This window comes from Podarcis bocagei (genome assembly GCF_964188305.1).
Source record: "Podarcis bocagei genome assembly, chromosome: 11".
In the NCBI taxonomy this organism is placed as follows: domain Eukaryota; kingdom Metazoa; phylum Chordata; class Lepidosauria; order Squamata; family Lacertidae; genus Podarcis; species Podarcis bocagei.
The window spans coordinates 29,959,456-29,976,996 of NC_138136.1; the positions used below are offsets into that span (position 1 = coordinate 29,959,456).

The window sequence follows — 17,541 nt, forward strand, 5'->3', positions numbered from 1 at the left end:
AGCTAGAACTAAATGCAAGATTTCTGCCTCCCTCTGAAAAGATGCTAATTCCGTCACTGCTCCCATTTAGTGTTATTCCTGGTATGCCGTGGTATTTTTTTTAAACAATAATTTCGCTTCTTTGTAATGCAGCTTGCCCAGCGGAGCCATTGCAGGACAGCTGGCCCCATCACTACCTAGCATGAAACGCTATGAGGTTTCTAAGGGGGGCTCGGCTGTTTGGAGGAGCTCTAACCGGTAAGCCCCCTTCTCCTCTGACCATTTCTTGCTTCCACAGCCAAGGAAAGCAATGCATTCCTCTTCTTACGGCCGTAAACTGCTGCTCTCGCTGCAAAGGCAGCTTTCATTGCACGCGAAAGGGAAGGCGGCTGCCTTGCACGCAGCCGAGCGCGCCGCTCTGCCTCTGTTACACCTACTGTATAAGGGGAGAAGCGCCGCGCCTGCGCGCTGGGGTTGTTTTTCACAAAGCTCCTTAAAGCGAGCAGGCAGCGACCAGTCGCCTGTCTTTGTAAGGAGACCACAGAGCCGGAGAGCAGCTGTGCGCGGCGTCTCGCCTTGCCTACTTTTTAAGCAACCCCGATGAAGTGCTCGTAGGGAACACGCTGATCCTGCCCGCAGCCTTTTTCGCAGGGCAGAGGAGCTGATCAGTGTGTCAGGCGGAGATCGCATTTTTATATGAGATCTTGACTTTTTTCTCTCTTCCCCCTCCTTTTTTCTTACAGTATATTTTTATAGACTTTTGTTATCTTGAAAAACAAAAAACTCAACATGGTGCTGGGGAAGGTGAAGAGTTTGACAATAAGCTTTGACTGTCTTAATGACAGCAACGTCCCCGTCTATTCTAGCGGGGATACAGTCTCAGGAAGGGTGAATTTAGAAGTGACTGGGGAAATTAGAGTCAAATCGCTTAAAATCCATGCAAGAGGACATGCAAAAGTACGCTGGACTGAATCTAGAAATGCTGGATCCAACACTGCCTACACACAGAATTACACTGAAGAAGTAGAATATTTTAACCATAAAGATATCTTAATTGGACACGAAAGAGGTAAGTCTGAATTTTTAACTGATTACTCTAAAATGACGGGTTGTTTTTTTTTTGGGGGGGGGGGTTTCTATCGGAAGGCAAATATCTTTTGATCACTGCAGTCTGATCCTAGCACGCTTACTCAGAAGTAAACCCCACTGAATGCAATGGAACTTGCTCTCCTGTAAGTGTTTAGGAGCACCGCGTCAGATGCATAGCTATTTAAAGCCATAGAATGTGTAAGGAAGCAAATAGGGCGACCCCCCCCCCAATATCTCGGTGCATCTATAAAGTGGCTCCAGATAAGACTTTCCCCCAACTCTAGCCTGCTCTTTAAGAGACCCTATCCACTTCATAATTAAAAAGAAATTGAATGTGGGGTGGGGGATTTTGCATCAACCTACCGAAGCCTTAATGATCCCCAACAAATTGTTTTGCTAATGCTCCCAGTTCGGGGTTTCGAGCTGGCAAGTGATGTCGCCTTCAGGATGGAGAATTGTTAGCAAGAGAAAGGGTTCCCTGCGGTTTATTTTGACATTTGCTTTCAGCACCCCACGTGTAGGTCCACGTTCCCTTTCCCTTAAGCTCGGAAAAGTTGGGAAATCCGCCTTGTTCTTTTAGAACGCTTCTGCCAACGAGCCATATGTAAAAGCTATGTTGGGGGTGGGTGGAGAACCCTCATATAGGCGAATCCATTATAGAATTAGGGCATCATTTCGAAGTTAGGGACTTCTGCAGTCCATCCCATGGGCTGTGTCATTGCGAAGAATTCTACAATTTGAGAGCCACATTGATTTGGAAAACGGGGATCAACCTCGTCGAGGGGTTAATTGGTCTTCGCATTGTTAATCTATTGTTCCAAATGGCATCAGTGTGCAAGTATAGGAGACTCTAAGGTTGTTTTTCTGAAGTTTCCACCCTTTGTTAGAAGCGGTTCAATCCTGTTTGGGACCAGTACTGAAGAGAAGGGAGGGGGTGCTCCTTCTCCTCACAGCAGATTGGTTCTACGCGTCAGGTGGTGGCGATGACTTAATTCCTAGCACAAGAAAATGTTAAAACTGGTTATGTAATTTTTCCTTGCGCTTTCTCATATGTATATATATACACACATATATATATGCAGTAGATTTGCTGCGGACTCGAGAATTTTGTAGAAGGCTCAGATCGAGTGTCTTATTTTTGTTTTTTAATGCACTAGAAGTTGCACAGTATATATTGTATTGCTTGCAAAGGATGGGCGGTTGAAACGTATTAATCAGGGAAGTGGAAGAATTTTGTGCAGTCTTAAAACTGCATACCCTTTAATTCAGCTGGTGTGCAAAAGTGCATAGCCTACCCCCGGCACTGGGAATCTTAAAATGCTGCTGCCCAGTAACAGATATGCAAAAGGGGCAAAAGCACCCAAGCCACGCATGCACAAATAACCAATGCAGCTTTTTAAGAGGATGGGCTGCAAGTGAAAGAAGAGACTCTTTTCACTGCCTTTTTCCAGAAAGCAGAACTGAGCTTGCACCTGTTAATGCCGTGGCTGCGTCCTAGGACCCTAACCACCCGCGAGTGTGTTTATGTGTGCTTGCGTGCCTTTATAATGGCAGAAACCTAAGCTTTCGAGTATCTGAACCGGGGTGGGGGGGACCTTGGCTGAGCACATTTATCCTTCTCCCCTGTGCCGCCCAAGGCAGCGAGTGGCCTGCTTGGCTGATGAGCCCCGCACCCTCTGCCCTCTCCCCTCTCGCGCCAGCACCAAGGCAAGCTGGCCGAGGGAGTTTCAATGACTTAGCCGCGGAAGGCAGAAACCCTGCTCAGCCTAGCGTGCTAGCGGAAGGAAGCCCCGCCCAGCACCCGCACCGTCATTGGCCCGCCGGGGTTTGTTAGCCTGTTGCTAAGGTAATGCCTGGCCTTGATTGGGAGAGGGCGGGCAGAGGGAGGAGCGGCGAGAGGAGGCGGGGCTCTCGTTTCCGGATCTCGCCAGTCTCTTGCAAGGCGGGCGGCTGCGCGGGCGGGTTTTCGGGTGTCTTGTCTTCTCGGTCGCGGGTTGTCGTCCGCTACGGGCTCCCCTTTGTCCCGCTGCAACTGCTTTGTGTCCGGCCCTGGAGCGCTTGACTTAGCTGGCCTGCACGTGTGGAAGTGCATACACGCGCCCTGCAGTGCGAGGGCCAGTTGCTGCAAGGGGCGCCTTTGCTCGCTCGCACCTGCTGCTGTTGCACCTCGCGAGACGGGCTCCAGGATTCTCCGGTGCATTTTGTGTTGGTGAAAGTTGCGTACTGAAGCCTTCTCCCCCCCCCCCCCGCAATTAAGTTAAGACCCATTAAAACAATGGGGAGGTCCGCCCCCGGATTCTTTAGCAGGATCTTTCCTAGTCCCTCGGGCGCATAAGAGGGCGCATCGGATTGCGGGCCGACCTATCTGCAAGGCTCCTTATTGCCACGTCTAAGCCGCGGGTGCTTGGAAATTGGGGGGGGGGGTCTTGAACATGTGGATTCCATCAGCGTCGTGATGTGGATGTGCGCGCCGTCACGTACAACCAAAGTCCACTCTTGTCCACAAATCAGCAGTAGTGAGGTCAGACCCAGTGAACATGGCCGAATATTTCGTGTGTGTGTGTAACAAGTTATGACATCAACAGCAAGCCTTGCTCAAATGCCGTGCCAGTTTGGGTTGGGCCTCTAAATGCAGCCATTGGAAGCCTGCGGGAATTGGCAATCAATCTCTACACCCTACATGCATATATCTGCTGGAGAAATATAATGTTGGCTGGGTGCAGCCTTAAACCGCGTAGAACCGGGATTCCCCCCCAAGAAACACAATTAACATAAAGCTGCCCCTTACAGGGGAGCCAGATCGTTGGTCCACGGTAGCTCGGTATCGCAGGCACTGGCCGGCAGCAGCCCTCCCCAGCGATTGAACGTGTGCAACCGTGTCTATGCAAAGCACGTGTTCTGCCAGTTCTACCCTGAGAATGTACAGGTGCCCGGGTTAGCACCCGTGTCACCCAGAAAGGCTGTGGACCTAAAATGGGAGAAGGATTCCTTATTCTAAAGATAATCATTCTCCCTCCCCCCCCCCCCATTACAGAACTTCCCCCTACAGGGCAACGGAAGCAGCTTTCCTTTATTTCAGGCAAAGGTATATTTGCAAGGGGGGGGGCGCGCGCCTTGGATCCCCACGTCCCGCTTAACTGCAGCCTTTGCGTTTAGCAGACCTAACAGTTCCCTGGATGCAGCTTTGCAGAAGCGAACCCCGTTTTTTCTCTCTCCCAGCCCCCCGCCATCTTTTGCATTTTGCTTTAATTGCGGCGAGGCGGCCGCTGCCTTTTGTCACGTTTCCCCCGGTTAGCCGGAAAGGGCATTGCTGAGCCACGCCATGCCATGCCAAGCATCGGGGACCGGAAGCCGAAGAAGGGAAAGAAGCGGCTGTTCTTCTCTCCCTCTCCCTTCCTCCCCTCCCCCTTCCATGACGCCTACAACGAAGCAAGTTCGGTTGAGGGGTGCGGAGCCGCTGAGCAAATAGGCTGGCTCGGGAAGCGCAATGTATACTGTATGCATATGAGCGGCTGGCTGGCTGGGACTCTGCTCGCACCGGTTTAGGCCGGTCCTCTCCTGCTTGAGTCTAGTCTGTGATTGACAGCTCAGCACTTGTTTACCACAGCTCGGCTGCTGCTGCTCTTCTTGCTGAGGCTGAAGGGAAACTGCTGAGCTGGCAGAAAGGGGGGGGGGCGGGAGAAGGAAAAGGGGAAAGATTCTAAAAACAAAAATCCCAGTGGGAAAAAATTAACAGATATATATATATATATATATTTAAAAACCACGTACACTAACACGAATCACACGAAAGCTTTTCTTTCAGGAAAAACACACAATTATAATAACCCACTACATTCTGTAGACGCCAGGGAGTTTTAACTTGCATTTAGATTTAGTACATTTAGTACGCTTTGCCTGTACGTAATGGCATTCTTAATTCCTTTACGGTTCTCTCTGTATAATAATCTTTTGAGCCTGGAGGGTGTGGGCAGGCAAGCAAGCTGTCCTTTGTCATGCAATGACTTTTGTGCCCCCCCCCCCCGTGAATTTCAAGGGCACCAGTCAGAAGGCATGGCTAACTGATCTGCACCTTTAGATTCGGTGCTTGATCACCCTTTTCATATATTGCCACAAACCTTAACAATATAGCCTTAACCCGAATTTCCCTCTCCACGTCTTGAGAGATATGCAGCCCTTTTTCTAGTTTTGTAGGAATTTCAACCGAGCCTCCCTTGATATTTAAGGTATCCAGGAATTCAAAGGGCAAGGAAGGTCACCTTTAAAACGAACATTGCCTTCTCCTGCCTCTGTACTTCATCTCCTCAGCTAGATTCAGTCCAAAAGCAGCTTTTGAGTTATTTCCGATTAATGTGTGGTATTGTCGATGTCAATTTCTGACACTTTCAAGGTGTCCTTAAAAGGACAAAGAAAGTTTTATGTTCGAATGGGTTTCAGTAAAAACCCTTATTCTCAAAATGCCTTACTTGGAAATAATTATATTGACTTTGACCGGACAATAAGCTAAATACAGTACTTGGCATTAAATCAGTATTATTATTTTTAATATTGCTGTTAAGCATTCATCAGTAAGCAATAAATGTAGCAGGCACATTGGTGCATAGTAGATTAAATACAACCTTAACCTGCAAGGAGCTTGCAGCCTGAATTCAGACACAGGGGAAGATAACATAAGAAAAGTTAGCAGGGATGAATATTGCTGAAATAAAAGTAGCTGCTGAATTTAAATACATTCAAAGAATTGTTATTAATATAACAATTTGAAACTAAAATTCATATTGGGAATTAATCACAGACCAGTTACTATAATAGAAAGCTATTCAGGTCAATGGAACAACAAAACTGAGGGTGATGACATTTTTGCCCCTCCCCACTAATAATGCTTACACTGATTCCTCTCTGTGCAAATCCTGTATAATATATTAAGATATGTGTACAATATTTACAGGTGGAATAGCATATTGGGTTTTTCCCTCCTAGATGATGACAATTCTGAAGAAGGCCTCCACATCATTCATTCAGGACGGCACGAATATGCATTCAGCTTTGAGCTTCCACAGACGTAAGTATATGCGCTACTTGGGTTGTGTCAGAGACTGGCAAAGAGCATACTGGCAACAAATCAATAGTCCTAAAACTCATAGGTTGAGATGGGGCAGAGGGAAGAAAAAACCCTTTTCAATGGTCATGGAGATTGCACTAGAAAATGCTGCAAGGGCATTGTCCTGATCAACTATTAAGAGACTGCTTTAATTCATAATAGGAAAATAATGGGGAAAAACTGGACCAACTATTGCCCTTTGGTCAGTAATCCCCTTTTAAATCCTGTTCCCCACCCAAGATACTCTATTTGCTCAGCTCATGACCTAGTTGGTTTGCTACAAATGGGATAAACGATTGATCACTGGTCCTTTTAGAGCTGCTGGCATGACTTCCACATCAAATTAAGGGTGTACAGAACTGTATAGCTTGTTGTTTCAGTTGAACATGTTGAAACATAACAGCCAGGAAGACATAAATCAGAACAAAGCAGGATAAAATATGAGTGTTGAGGAAATGTTCAATGAAGGCAGTGGCTCGGCGTTTGTAAGATAGTGATTATATAAAGAAAGCTAGAATTAGAGGAATAGGAGATATAGGTCAAAGGAAGGCAATGACAAAGGAATTAGTAGCATTAAAGTGTTTTAAAAATAGGAAATTAGGAGGAAGGTCTGAAAATACATTGTAAGATTATGACTTCAAATACTAGAAGAGAGGAGGAGGGGAGTGATATATATGCACATCAGTGGCTTAAACATTATGAGATTATAGATAGATATACATAGAAAGTGACTGGAGGAAACCAGGAAGGATGGAAGGCTGAGGGAAGGAGATTTTCATAAAGGAAATTGGAATAATAACCATGTTTGTAAGCCTTGCAGCAAAACGATGCAGTCACTGCTTTCGTGTTGCATATTGAAAGCTCACGCAGAGCCTTCTTTTGAGTGTCTGCAGTTTTCTAGCCTATGTGGCATTTGCAGGTTCTCAGTATCCTATGGGGTTCCTTTCCAAAGATGCAATGTGACAAAATTTAGTTACTCCAGTCTAAAGGCTACTTTTAAAAAGTACGTTTTTGGAGTATAATTAATGTACAAGGCAATAAATGTGTTAATTGATGAAACTTAGAAGGGGAAAAGGATCTGTAGGAAATTCTCAGACAGAACTACTTGCGCAGGGCAACCTGTAGAAATGTACCCTGCAAACTTAGATGAGAAAAGGTTGGCTGACCTCATTGTAGGTCGCAGAACTGGCATGAGAATAATGATGAGACACCAAAGCCATCAACTCTAATAGTTGTGATTGTTTTTTAATGAGCCTGTTTCTTAGTAGCATAGATAAGAGTATATTAGCTGAAAATAATGTATAATTTTATCATTTTAATTCTGCTATTCTAGGTGCATTCTTAATACCAAGAAATTTAATGATGTCATTCTGGCTCTAACAGATTTCCTGTATGCCTCCATTAAAGTTTCAGAGTATACAGATGGATGCTGTTTTTCCCCTGGAAGTTCTGAAAAACAGCTTTTCAAATACAAGTATAAAGTGGTTAAATAAAATAATTTCGTATCTTCTCATGCCTGAGAACATACCTGTAACTATTAAGGAACAGCCAAGCACTACAGGAACTGAAGGAGCATCTCCTACATTCATTGACTCTGACCTTGAAAAACATATATGAACTGAAATACTTACTGACTTTAATACAGTAGAGGTTTGGGTCTTTCTGGAAGTCAACTATTTCAAAGCAGTTTGTTGGCCTCATTTAGCTACTGCCTGTATAACCTACTCCCTAGATTTAAAAAGTGATTCCTTGTGAGAATAAAGAAACATCACCTGGTCCCAAATGAGGTTAAGGTGGAACACTTGGATTTAAATTTGTTGTGCTCCAGTTCAACTGGAGTAAGTTGTGTTTATCCAAGTACTTCAGCTTAACTGGGTTGTGGGTTGGATTAATGTTTCCTTGTAGCATTCTACAGTGCAATTTCTGTACAAATATGGTTGTATTCTGTATATCTGCTCAGCAATTAATCTTAACTACAGAGATATTTCTCCCAAACTAATTGAACATCAAAATCCTACAAATTATCCTTAATTACATACTATGATGCATTAACAGTACAGTACAACTTATTATTACCCACTGTATACTTAAGCTAGACAACAACAGAAATAAAGACTCATTCAGCTTTGACCTTTGTGTCCTGAACAGACCACTTGCTACCTCATTTGAAGGCAGACATGGCAGTGTGCGCTATTGGGTGAAAGCAGAATTGCACAGGCCTTGGCTTCTACCAGTAAAATTAAAGAAGGAATTTACAGTCTTTGAACATATAGATATCAACACTCCTTCATTACTGGTAAGAATTGACAGAATTACTCATTCTTTGTTTTTGGCATAAAAAACAGCAACACGTGGTCCATGAAATATCAAAACGTGTAACAATAATTGTTAAGTACAGTGAAATACTTTAAAGTATAAGACTATAATGACCCAGTAAGTGGTAACATTGTTATAATAATTTAATCAAGTATTTTTAAGCTGCTTGTTTTTAAAGTAATGTATTTTAACTGTTCTAATAAAAATTAACTGCTATATGGAACAGTTGTATTTCTGCAAGAAACTTCAGCTTGAGAATGTTGCAGCTTGATCAAGCAATGTAAAAAAAACCAAACCAATTGTACTGCCGTGCATTATTCATTATTCTACTACTGATAATTTACCTATCAAATGGGGAGAAATGATCATACTTCTGTATGTTATCATAAAATCTTATTTTGATAAATGTTTTGACATTTTAATAAGATTAATTCAATCTGACCTGAACTATTTTATTATCTCCTGGATTTTAATTAAATATGTGAAAATGGAACACGTAAAGAAAAGTCCATTGAAACAGGGTTCTTTTTGCTTATGGCTGAAAAGTCATTTTATCTGGGAGGACATAGGATTGTATCTAAAACCCACCAAAATCAACATGAATATTTCTATAGATTTTTGTGGGTTTGGACAAGGAATTGTTTTCATATGGGGTGGGGGGACAAGAATATAATTACCTTTGTGTACCTTCCTGTCAAGAAATGAATGTTGGTGTCCGAAATAAAGGGTGATGTGAGACATCACTTCATGCAATAAATGTTCAGAAGGCAACACTATTAAATGTTCTGAGAATTTCAGACTTAAGGCATGCATACCTGGAAGTAATTCATACTGAAATTGGGAAAGCTTTTGGAATTCGGGTATATGGCTTCAGTCAATTTGGGCTTATTACAATAGGTTAAAAAAAATGGTCATTCTAAACACATATACTTAGAATGTCTATCTGGCTTATATTCTAAGGTCATGAACCAAAATTTACTTATTTGAAAGTAAGCTTCATTTCATACAGTAAGTTCATTTATAGGTATTTGGTAAGCATTACAACCATTTAGCATGCCTGCATGCATGTTTGAGTGGAAGGAAGTCTCAATTAACTGAGTTAAGTGAAGCTTATTTCCAGGTGTGCATAAAATCTGGCTTTAAGTTCATTTAGACTTTGAGCCTTAGCAAATGTGTTGATGGATAGTTAAAATACTTGGGGCACCTGTCCATAACATAAATGCATAGAGTGCCTCTGGGCATATTAAGATGTCAAGGGGCTGGGGGAATCTTATCATCACTGCACTTTGCAGTGTACTCAGCCACCCTGTCTTAAAAGTTGTTTCTAAAAATATGTATTTTAAAAGGTGAGGTGGGGGAGAACGAAACAGTGCAAAAGACCTGGTGCTTACCTCTGGGCCTAAACCTGAGGTTTAAGAACAAGAACTTGAGAGCATAATTACATTGTGGATCTGGCTTTAAGATGCAGTCTGTTGCATTTTTTTCATATTTAGATTGCACTCTGAAGTATATTTACTTGGCAGCAAATCTCACTTAAACCAGTGTCCAAATAAGCATGGTTACGATCATCCCTATTATATTCATCAGGATTAATGTAGAAACCTATGAAGCTGCCGTATACCAAAGCAGTACATTAGTCCAAGTATTGTCTATACTGGGGGTGGGGAACCTCCAGATATTGTTGAACTTCAGCCCCAGCCAGCATGACCCAACAATCAGGGATGATGGGAGTTGTAGTTGAACATCATCTGAAGGGCCACTCACTGGTCTGTGGACTGCAGCTCCCCAACCAAGGTTTCAGACAGACATTCCCCCCCCCCCAATCCTACTTGAATATATCTGGCATTAAGACTTTTAATGTATATTACATACTCTACCATTAAACTTAGCTGGTACACTTAGTCTTAAGTGCAAGTATACTGATTTAAGGAGTGAGAAAATGGATAGGTGTTTTTTTCTTTTTTATATTTTCCTATGAACCCATTTCCAACAATGTTGGAAGCAGATTTAATGGAAGCTCGCCTACTTTACCCACACACTTAGTTTGCTCATGTAATGGGTAAGGGAGACAAGGAATCATTGTTCTGTGACATTTGGACACTTCCAGACATTAGCTTTCTTCTGCAGTTGTAATGATAACAGGCACATTGACATGATAGCCAGACAGGTGTCAATTCTGCCCAAAATTGTGTTGATCATTGCTCGTCCAGATGCACTAGCAAAATCAGCATGGGAGGGAACAGCAACCTTTGTGCAAAAACTGCAACTATATGTTCAAACCCTCATGATAACAGATACCACTTTAATAGGGTATTCTCTGTTTCATATCTGGGTTTGTAGTTACCTTTGCTGAAAAGCTGCTGTCTGGAAGCAACCCTGCGAATATACAGAGCTGTATTATTTCCACTGAGCTAAAAATGTAAATGTTTAATATCTTCATTCTGTTTTTCTTTCAGTCACCCCAAGCAGGCACAAAAGAAAAGACTCTCTGTTGCTGGTTTTGTACCTCAGGCCCAATATCCTTAAGTGCCAAAATCGAAAGGAAGGGCTATACCCCAGGTATGTAACATGAGTTCTTTTTGAAATGGGTGTATGTGGCTTTCTGAGTGGGCTTCCTGGATTCAGCAAAACAGAATGTCCTACCAACTGATGCATACATTAGTTTTGCATCTTTACTGTCTAGGGGTGTAATTCAGAACATTTGCAACCAGTTTGTTTTTCCATTTATTTGAATGGGATGGAGGTTGTACATGCTCCCATAATCTTGTTGGGGTTGATCCTAGAACTCTTCCCATTGAACTGTTGAATGTTCTTAGCATTGCTAGACTAAGCAAGAATAGTATTACCAGCTGTAATGTTTGAATTTTAAGTTGAGTTGTCTTCCTTTCATCTAATGTATCTGTTCTCTGTTTCATTGAAGGTGAATCAATTCAGATCTTCGCAGAGATTGAGAACTGTTCCTCCCGGATGGTGGTGCCAAAAGCTGCCATTTATCAAACACAGGCATTCTATGCGAAAGGGAAAATGAAGGAAGTAAAGCAGCTTGTTGCCAACTTGCGTGGGGAATCCCTGTCGTCGGGGAAGACAGAAACCTGGAATGGCAAGCAGTTAAAAATTCCACCTGTTTCTCCCTCTATCCTTGATTGCAGTATAATCCGCGTGGAATATTCTCTAATGGTAGGAACTTAATGTAACCTTTAGATATTCAATGCTCTAATACAAATATTCATGGTGGATGTATAGTTTCAGCTTTTCATAAATTTGTGTTGCTTATCTTCTAGGTATACGTGGATATTCCAGGTGCAATGGACTTATTTCTTAATTTACCACTTGTCATCGGTACTATCCCTTTACACCCGTTTGGCAGCAGAACTTCAAGTGTGAGCAGCCAGTGTAGCATGAACATGAATTGGCTTGGTCTGACACTGCCTGAAAGACCAGAAGGTAATTTGACCACATAGATTCTATATTGTTTGTTGGTGTATTCTTACATGAGCACTTTATTCTCTTAGTATCTTATTAATACAAACTTTGATAATCCTGTTGCACACTGGTGGAATTATCTGCTAGGAATCACCATGGTATCATTCTGACAGCAGGAAACTCAGGCCTGTTCTCCCCTGGAAAAAATTTTTTAGGGCTGAGCTACCATAACATCTGTTGAATTGTACTAATTTAGAAGAGGCTTACAATCAACAGATATGAAAGATATCAACACGGTTTCTTTTTTTGGCCTTCTTGATCTGTAGTCTCCAAGGCTTCTTGTAGATAAAACCTTAATTCCTTGAATTATGTTATCACTTCTTGGTATTTCTCACCTAACATTCAAGAGGTGACAGTGTCTCGCTAGCTTCCTCCTCTGAGATTGCACAAAAACAGTTTGAGCATGCATGTAGTTTCCTGTGCATGATGGTAAACCTGCTTTAGCATCCAGTCATAAGTTTACCAAAACTGTCCAATAAAATTAGAGCAAACAGACCAGCTGTTGAGCCTTTCTTATATCTACCTTGTGCAAATCACAAAAACTAAAGTTTAATATATTTGTCATGTTATATATCTTGACATGCATAAGAACATTGTTTGAACTGCGTGTACTTTTGCCTTCAGCACCTCCTAGCTATGCAGAAGTGGTCACAGAAGAGCAGAGACAGTCCAGCCTAGCACCTGTAGCTGCTTGCGATGACTTTGAAAGAGCACTTCAAGGACCATTATTTGCCTATATCCAGGAGTTCCGATTTCTGCCTCCTCCACTCTATTCTGAGGTAAGGTTACAAGTACACAGCGAAATCTGCATTCCATTTTAAAATAAGACTATTTTTGTATGTGCTATTCTTCCTAGAATATCCCCCAAGATCATGCAATCTATACTTCATCCTAGGTGGTCTTACTCTGACTAGGCAGTTACTTATGTCTGAAGAGGCGAGGGGACAAGTAGTCCTCCTCCCCAGCCCCAGCTGCTGTGCTTAACCTTCCCAGAGGCTGCTGCTGCTGCTACTTCTCATGGGTAGGAAGAGCGAGCTTGTCTGCTCCGCTCTCTGGCCCACAGGAGCACCAGGGCGGCGTCGGAGGGAAGATGAGCAGCATGAAAGGGCTGGCTCCAGAGAGGGGCTGCTTAAAATGGCACTTCAGCCAGCTCAGCCCAGCCCCCTTCCTCCTCTAGGGAGGAGGTGCCACCGCAGTGTGTGGCGGGGGGAATAGAATGGTGCGGGGGGGGGGTGGCGCAGCCCAAACAAACGGAATCCCTGCACCAATTCACAGACAGTCCGCAGGCCAGATCCTGAAGACAATTGGGCCTGATCCAGCCCGCGAACCTTAGTTTGCCAACCCCTGCTCAAGACTCAGCTGTTTTGATTTTAATTAGGACTCTGTCATAATAATAGAAAAGTAATGCTTGTTTAAGGACTTGACCATTATGTAGCAGCATATGATGATGTGTACAGTTTTTTAAAAAACTAGTTCAGTTTCCAACTCTGCCCAGTTTGTTGTTTGTTACAAATTGCTCATCCAGCATAAATATATGTGAACCAATGTGTTACATACAAAAACAGATACATGAAATGTACCTACACTTCAGCTGATTCATTCTTCTTTTTAAAATCAATAAAATTATGTTGCTTTAAATGCAAGATACCAAGTTGATTTTGTAATTAACTGCTTTAAATGTTTTCCTCAACTGAAGGATGACTGTGCTATTCAGCATTGGCACTGTGTTCAGTGTGGAAAGTGTGGATAGGATTGCAACATTAGCAGTCGTGTCAATTATAGCTGTGTGTTGCTGTAACTGAGCACAGAGTGGTGTGCATCTGTTTTAGTTATGGTGGACTCCCATATAGCATTCTGTGGCTTGAAGTTCTCTGGATTGGCACATTCAATGATTGCCAGTAAGAAGGCTCCTGATAAAATAAGGCACTTGAGTTGACAACTTATTTTCTCATTCCTCTTCCTTCCAGGCTATTTCATACATTGTAAATGAGAAAGATGCATCAACTGAAAACAACATAGTGCCCTCTAAAAATGGATGCCAAACCAAAATAAATGTGCCAAATAGCATGGAAATTCTAATTGTTTTCAAATAAAATTTTTGCATTTTTCATGATTAAGGCTCCTTTGTTCTAGAAAGGTGGTATTGCTGTCTTTGTTTTAAAAAGCAACAGCAAAGCATTAACTTTTCCTCTCTCCTTTCCTCAGATTGATCCAAACCCAGACCAGCCCTCAGATGACAGGCCATCCTGCCCCTCGCGCTGAAGGAATGTCTCATAAGAAGAGTTGACTTGGGTCTGAGATGTATTTTCGCCGTGTTGCGGATAAAGGTGTCCTACGGAGACAACACATTAAAAGGAAGTTCTTGCATAAAAGAAAAGGTGAAATACTGAAACAACCTGTGATTATGCTTTTGAAGCCTACAGCAAACATCATAGGACTGCTCATCATGCTTGAAGATCTGAGCTTTTCCTCCCTGTTGTATACTGGCACATACTAAGAGCAGCCTTAATAGCCTACACTCATGTGTCAAAACACTCACCGTGTTGCAAGAGGGACGACGTCCTCTTTTGATTTGAAAATTTGCACATGCTCAATGCTTATGTTGTGCGGTTCGGTGTCACTACAGCTTTTCCTCATTTATGTTAGACTGTTGTTACCCCCTTCTTAACTTGTTTGTGGTCCGCACAACAAGGAGCAAAAGAAAGCTTTGAAAACTTTATGATGACAAATGCACTGACTTTTTTTATTTAGAAAAACAAACAATATAGTCTGGACTTTTCCTGCATATGCACATGCTCAGAATTGTCCTAATAAGACTGATCCATGTATCACTTCTTCAGCTTGGATCCTGCTGTGGATTTATTATAAACATCAATGCCTTCAAGCCAATCCTTGCTGTATGTTTTGCAGCCTACTGTAGTAGATAAGCAACAGATATGCGGGGGGGAAATAACCGAAGAAAACCAATAGGAGTCTTCGTCAAGATTGTATACCTTCTTGATTCCTTTTAAGAATTTGTTGCCTTTCTACTATACCGCAAAGAAGAATTTTGTTACAGACTGCCTAAAAATCACTTAATCTCAGGTGAACTCATCACTTGCCAAAATGTTGAAATGCTATTTGTGTTTTATGTTGCACTGTTGAATTTTTTTTCCCTTCCTGTTTTCGTTACTTTTTTGTTTGGTTTGGAAAGGGGGACTTGGAAAAGGGACATACACAAAGGAGCTCATCCTCATTTCTTATTATCTTTGCAAAACATGAGACATGATGAAGAAGGGCTTGGTCAAGTTACGGTGGTTTTTTTTTTAAGATGAGCCACATAAGGTAGCACCCAACATTTGTCAGCCAAGAGTTACTGGAGAAAAGTTGTGTAGAATTCATATCGTGGTTCACATAGGAGTTTCTCAACCAGTGAGATGGGATGGGGAAAATGAATTTATTTTTATACATAGTTATCCCATGACCACAAACTTGTGTAAAATATTTGTACTGAACTTTTAGTTGGGATGAGAGGGAGTCTTTTCTCAAATGAACAGTGTATTTTAAAGGATAGAAAGGGGATCCTTTTGGAAAAGATTTCCCAAGGACTGCCACCGTCTCCAAGAGTGAAGAATTATACTAGTAAAATTAGTAACTAGAATTGCTTTGGCTGCATAATTCAGAGTGATGTTCAGCGCAGATTACAAAGAATAAACTAGTGGATGATGGGTGTGAGAGGCTCTTGACACAAATGCTAGTATTTCAGCATTAAAGATATACTTTGACACACAACTGTCCTCTTCAGGAACAAACTCATGACTGATTATTATTATTTTTACCAAAAGCAGCCTTCCTGATGCTCAGATTTACAGTAGTGTGGCTTCTGCATTAAGGCTCCATGCTTTATAACCATTGTTGAAGCTTCATAGCATAACAAACAGGACAGGCTTTTCCATAAGTGGCCTTTCAGAAAACATGGACAACAATTCATGTTTGAACAATAACAGGGTGGAAAAAAAACCCCAGTATAAAATGAGTCGCGTTTTAAGTGATTCACTTAAAAGAGTTTGGCCTTCAGCAAGCAAACTTCATATACTGGGTAATAAGGAAACTGAGTGATGGAACTTTTTTTAACAATCGTGCTAAGCAGTTTTGTGAATGTCCCTCTTCTACACACAATTTTGAGAATATTTTTGATGGGATAGTGACATAAAAGGGCATTTGGTGGTTTTCTTCCTTTTTCCTTTGCTGTTTTAACCAACTAGGGAACAATTGCTGTTATGCATAGCATTACATTTATCACAGTATGATGGAAATTTCCATATGAAGCAGGATTGACCAATATTGTAGTAATTGGCATTGCATCACATTAATTTTGTGATCAGGTTTAAAGTTGTGAACACTATTAAATAAAAAATGTTTTTACAAACAAACAAAAATCCAACACATGTGGCATTACTGTTATTTTGATTTCATAAGATATTGGTCAATTTCTGGACATTGTAAAATATGAGGTTCTGAGCTGTAGTCCAGTCTTCAAAATCTCCCCAATTATTTTTTTTTAAATTGGGGGGAAATAAAATCCAAAATGTTAGAAAAACAAGTGCAATATTTAATGTTTGCTTTATAGATTATATTCAATGGCTGTTTGTATTATATATTTTTTTTCTTTTTCTTTTCTTTTTCTTTTGTTTGGTGCTGAATATGTCCTTGTAGACTCTTGTTTCAAGACAACAATATGTGGAAAAGAACTTAATTTTTCCTATTGCTCTTCCTTGTGGATAATAAACCTTTTTTTAAAAAAAGCACAACACACCAGCAGCTTTTAATTTAGCGATTTTATATGGAAAAACAAAAAGCAACTGTTTGTCATACTTGCATGTGTTTGATGAAGACCACTGCAGGTGCAGGAATTGCATGCACAATGTTCACCATAGGGTATTTGAGAACCCTGTGTCCATCCATCCAAGTGAATAGGCATCACACCAGACTGTGATTGTGAATGGTAGGTGTGTGCACAACCTCAGTTAAGCCATCTTGGAACAGGAATGAATTGTTGGTGTGGAGAGATGGGCTAGACTGTAGAAGGCATGTACAGGCCATTTCCCATAATCGTCTGATACTATGTTTATGTACACAGACTGGGAGAAGTCCTCCTTGTGCCCTATAACAAACCCTCCGTGTGTGGTAATTGCACCCATGCTGTAGGGGGTGGGGAGGGTGTGCTAAGGCAAATGGAGCAACTTCCTCCCTCACTGAAGATCGTAGCAAAACTATTTATTGAAGTAAAGGATAACTCGGTAGAGTATGAGACTTTCAATCTCAGGTTTATGGGTTTGAGCCCCATGTTGGCCAAAAAGATTCCTGCATTGCAGGGGCTTGGACTAAATGACCCTTGTGCTCCCTTCCAGCTCTGATTCTGTGATTCTAAGTTTATGCAATCATTGCACATTATTTCTTCAAATTTCAGGTTAAAAATTAAAAAGATCTCACAAGAAAATTTGGCATATGTTTCTAACATGGTTGCAAGGGGACAGCACAAATTCCCATACTTATTTTATAAGTGTGACAGTTGCCAAACTAGTGATCTCTGT

The 17,541-nt window shown here is 41.8% G+C and overlaps 1 protein-coding gene across 3 annotated transcripts; it reads left to right on the forward strand.

The window, feature by feature from the left end:
• Positions 1-132: 132 nt before the first annotated feature.
• ARRDC3 (arrestin domain containing 3) lies at positions 133-16,505 on the forward strand. Of its 3 annotated transcripts, none has more exons than XM_081212427.1 (8): positions 133-237; positions 6,049-6,130; positions 8,318-8,465; positions 10,942-11,044; positions 11,406-11,662; positions 11,767-11,929; positions 12,593-12,747; positions 14,174-16,505. In XM_081212427.1, the coding sequence occupies exons 1-8, from the start codon at positions 192-194 to the stop codon at positions 14,228-14,230; spliced, it is 1,011 nt and encodes a 336-aa protein (XP_081068553.1). In that variant the 5' UTR covers positions 133-191; the 3' UTR covers positions 14,231-16,505. The 3 variants fall into 3 exon arrangements, 2 of the variants coding, with proteins under 2 accessions (XP_081068553.1, XP_081068552.1); XR_014012770.1 differs by lacking the exon at positions 133-237 and adding an exon at positions 484-1,048 and having other exon boundaries at positions 12,558-12,747; XM_081212426.1 differs by lacking the exon at positions 133-237 and adding an exon at positions 488-1,048.
• Positions 16,506-17,541: the final 1,036 nt, after the last annotated feature.

Bases quoted from the DNA above. Each gene is read 5' to 3' on its own strand.
- ARRDC3 (XM_081212426.1), top strand. From the start codon at position 769: ATGGTGCTGGGGAAGGTGAAGAGTTTGACAATAAGCTTTGACTGTCTT. The intron at 1,049-6,048 runs GTAAGTCTGAAT...TTTCCCTCCTAG, and splicing joins CTTAATTGGACACGAAAGAG to ATGATGACAATTCTGAAGAA. The intron at 12,748-14,173 runs GTAAGGTTACAA...TCCTTTCCTCAG, and splicing joins CTCCTCCACTCTATTCTGAG to ATTGATCCAAACCCAGACCA.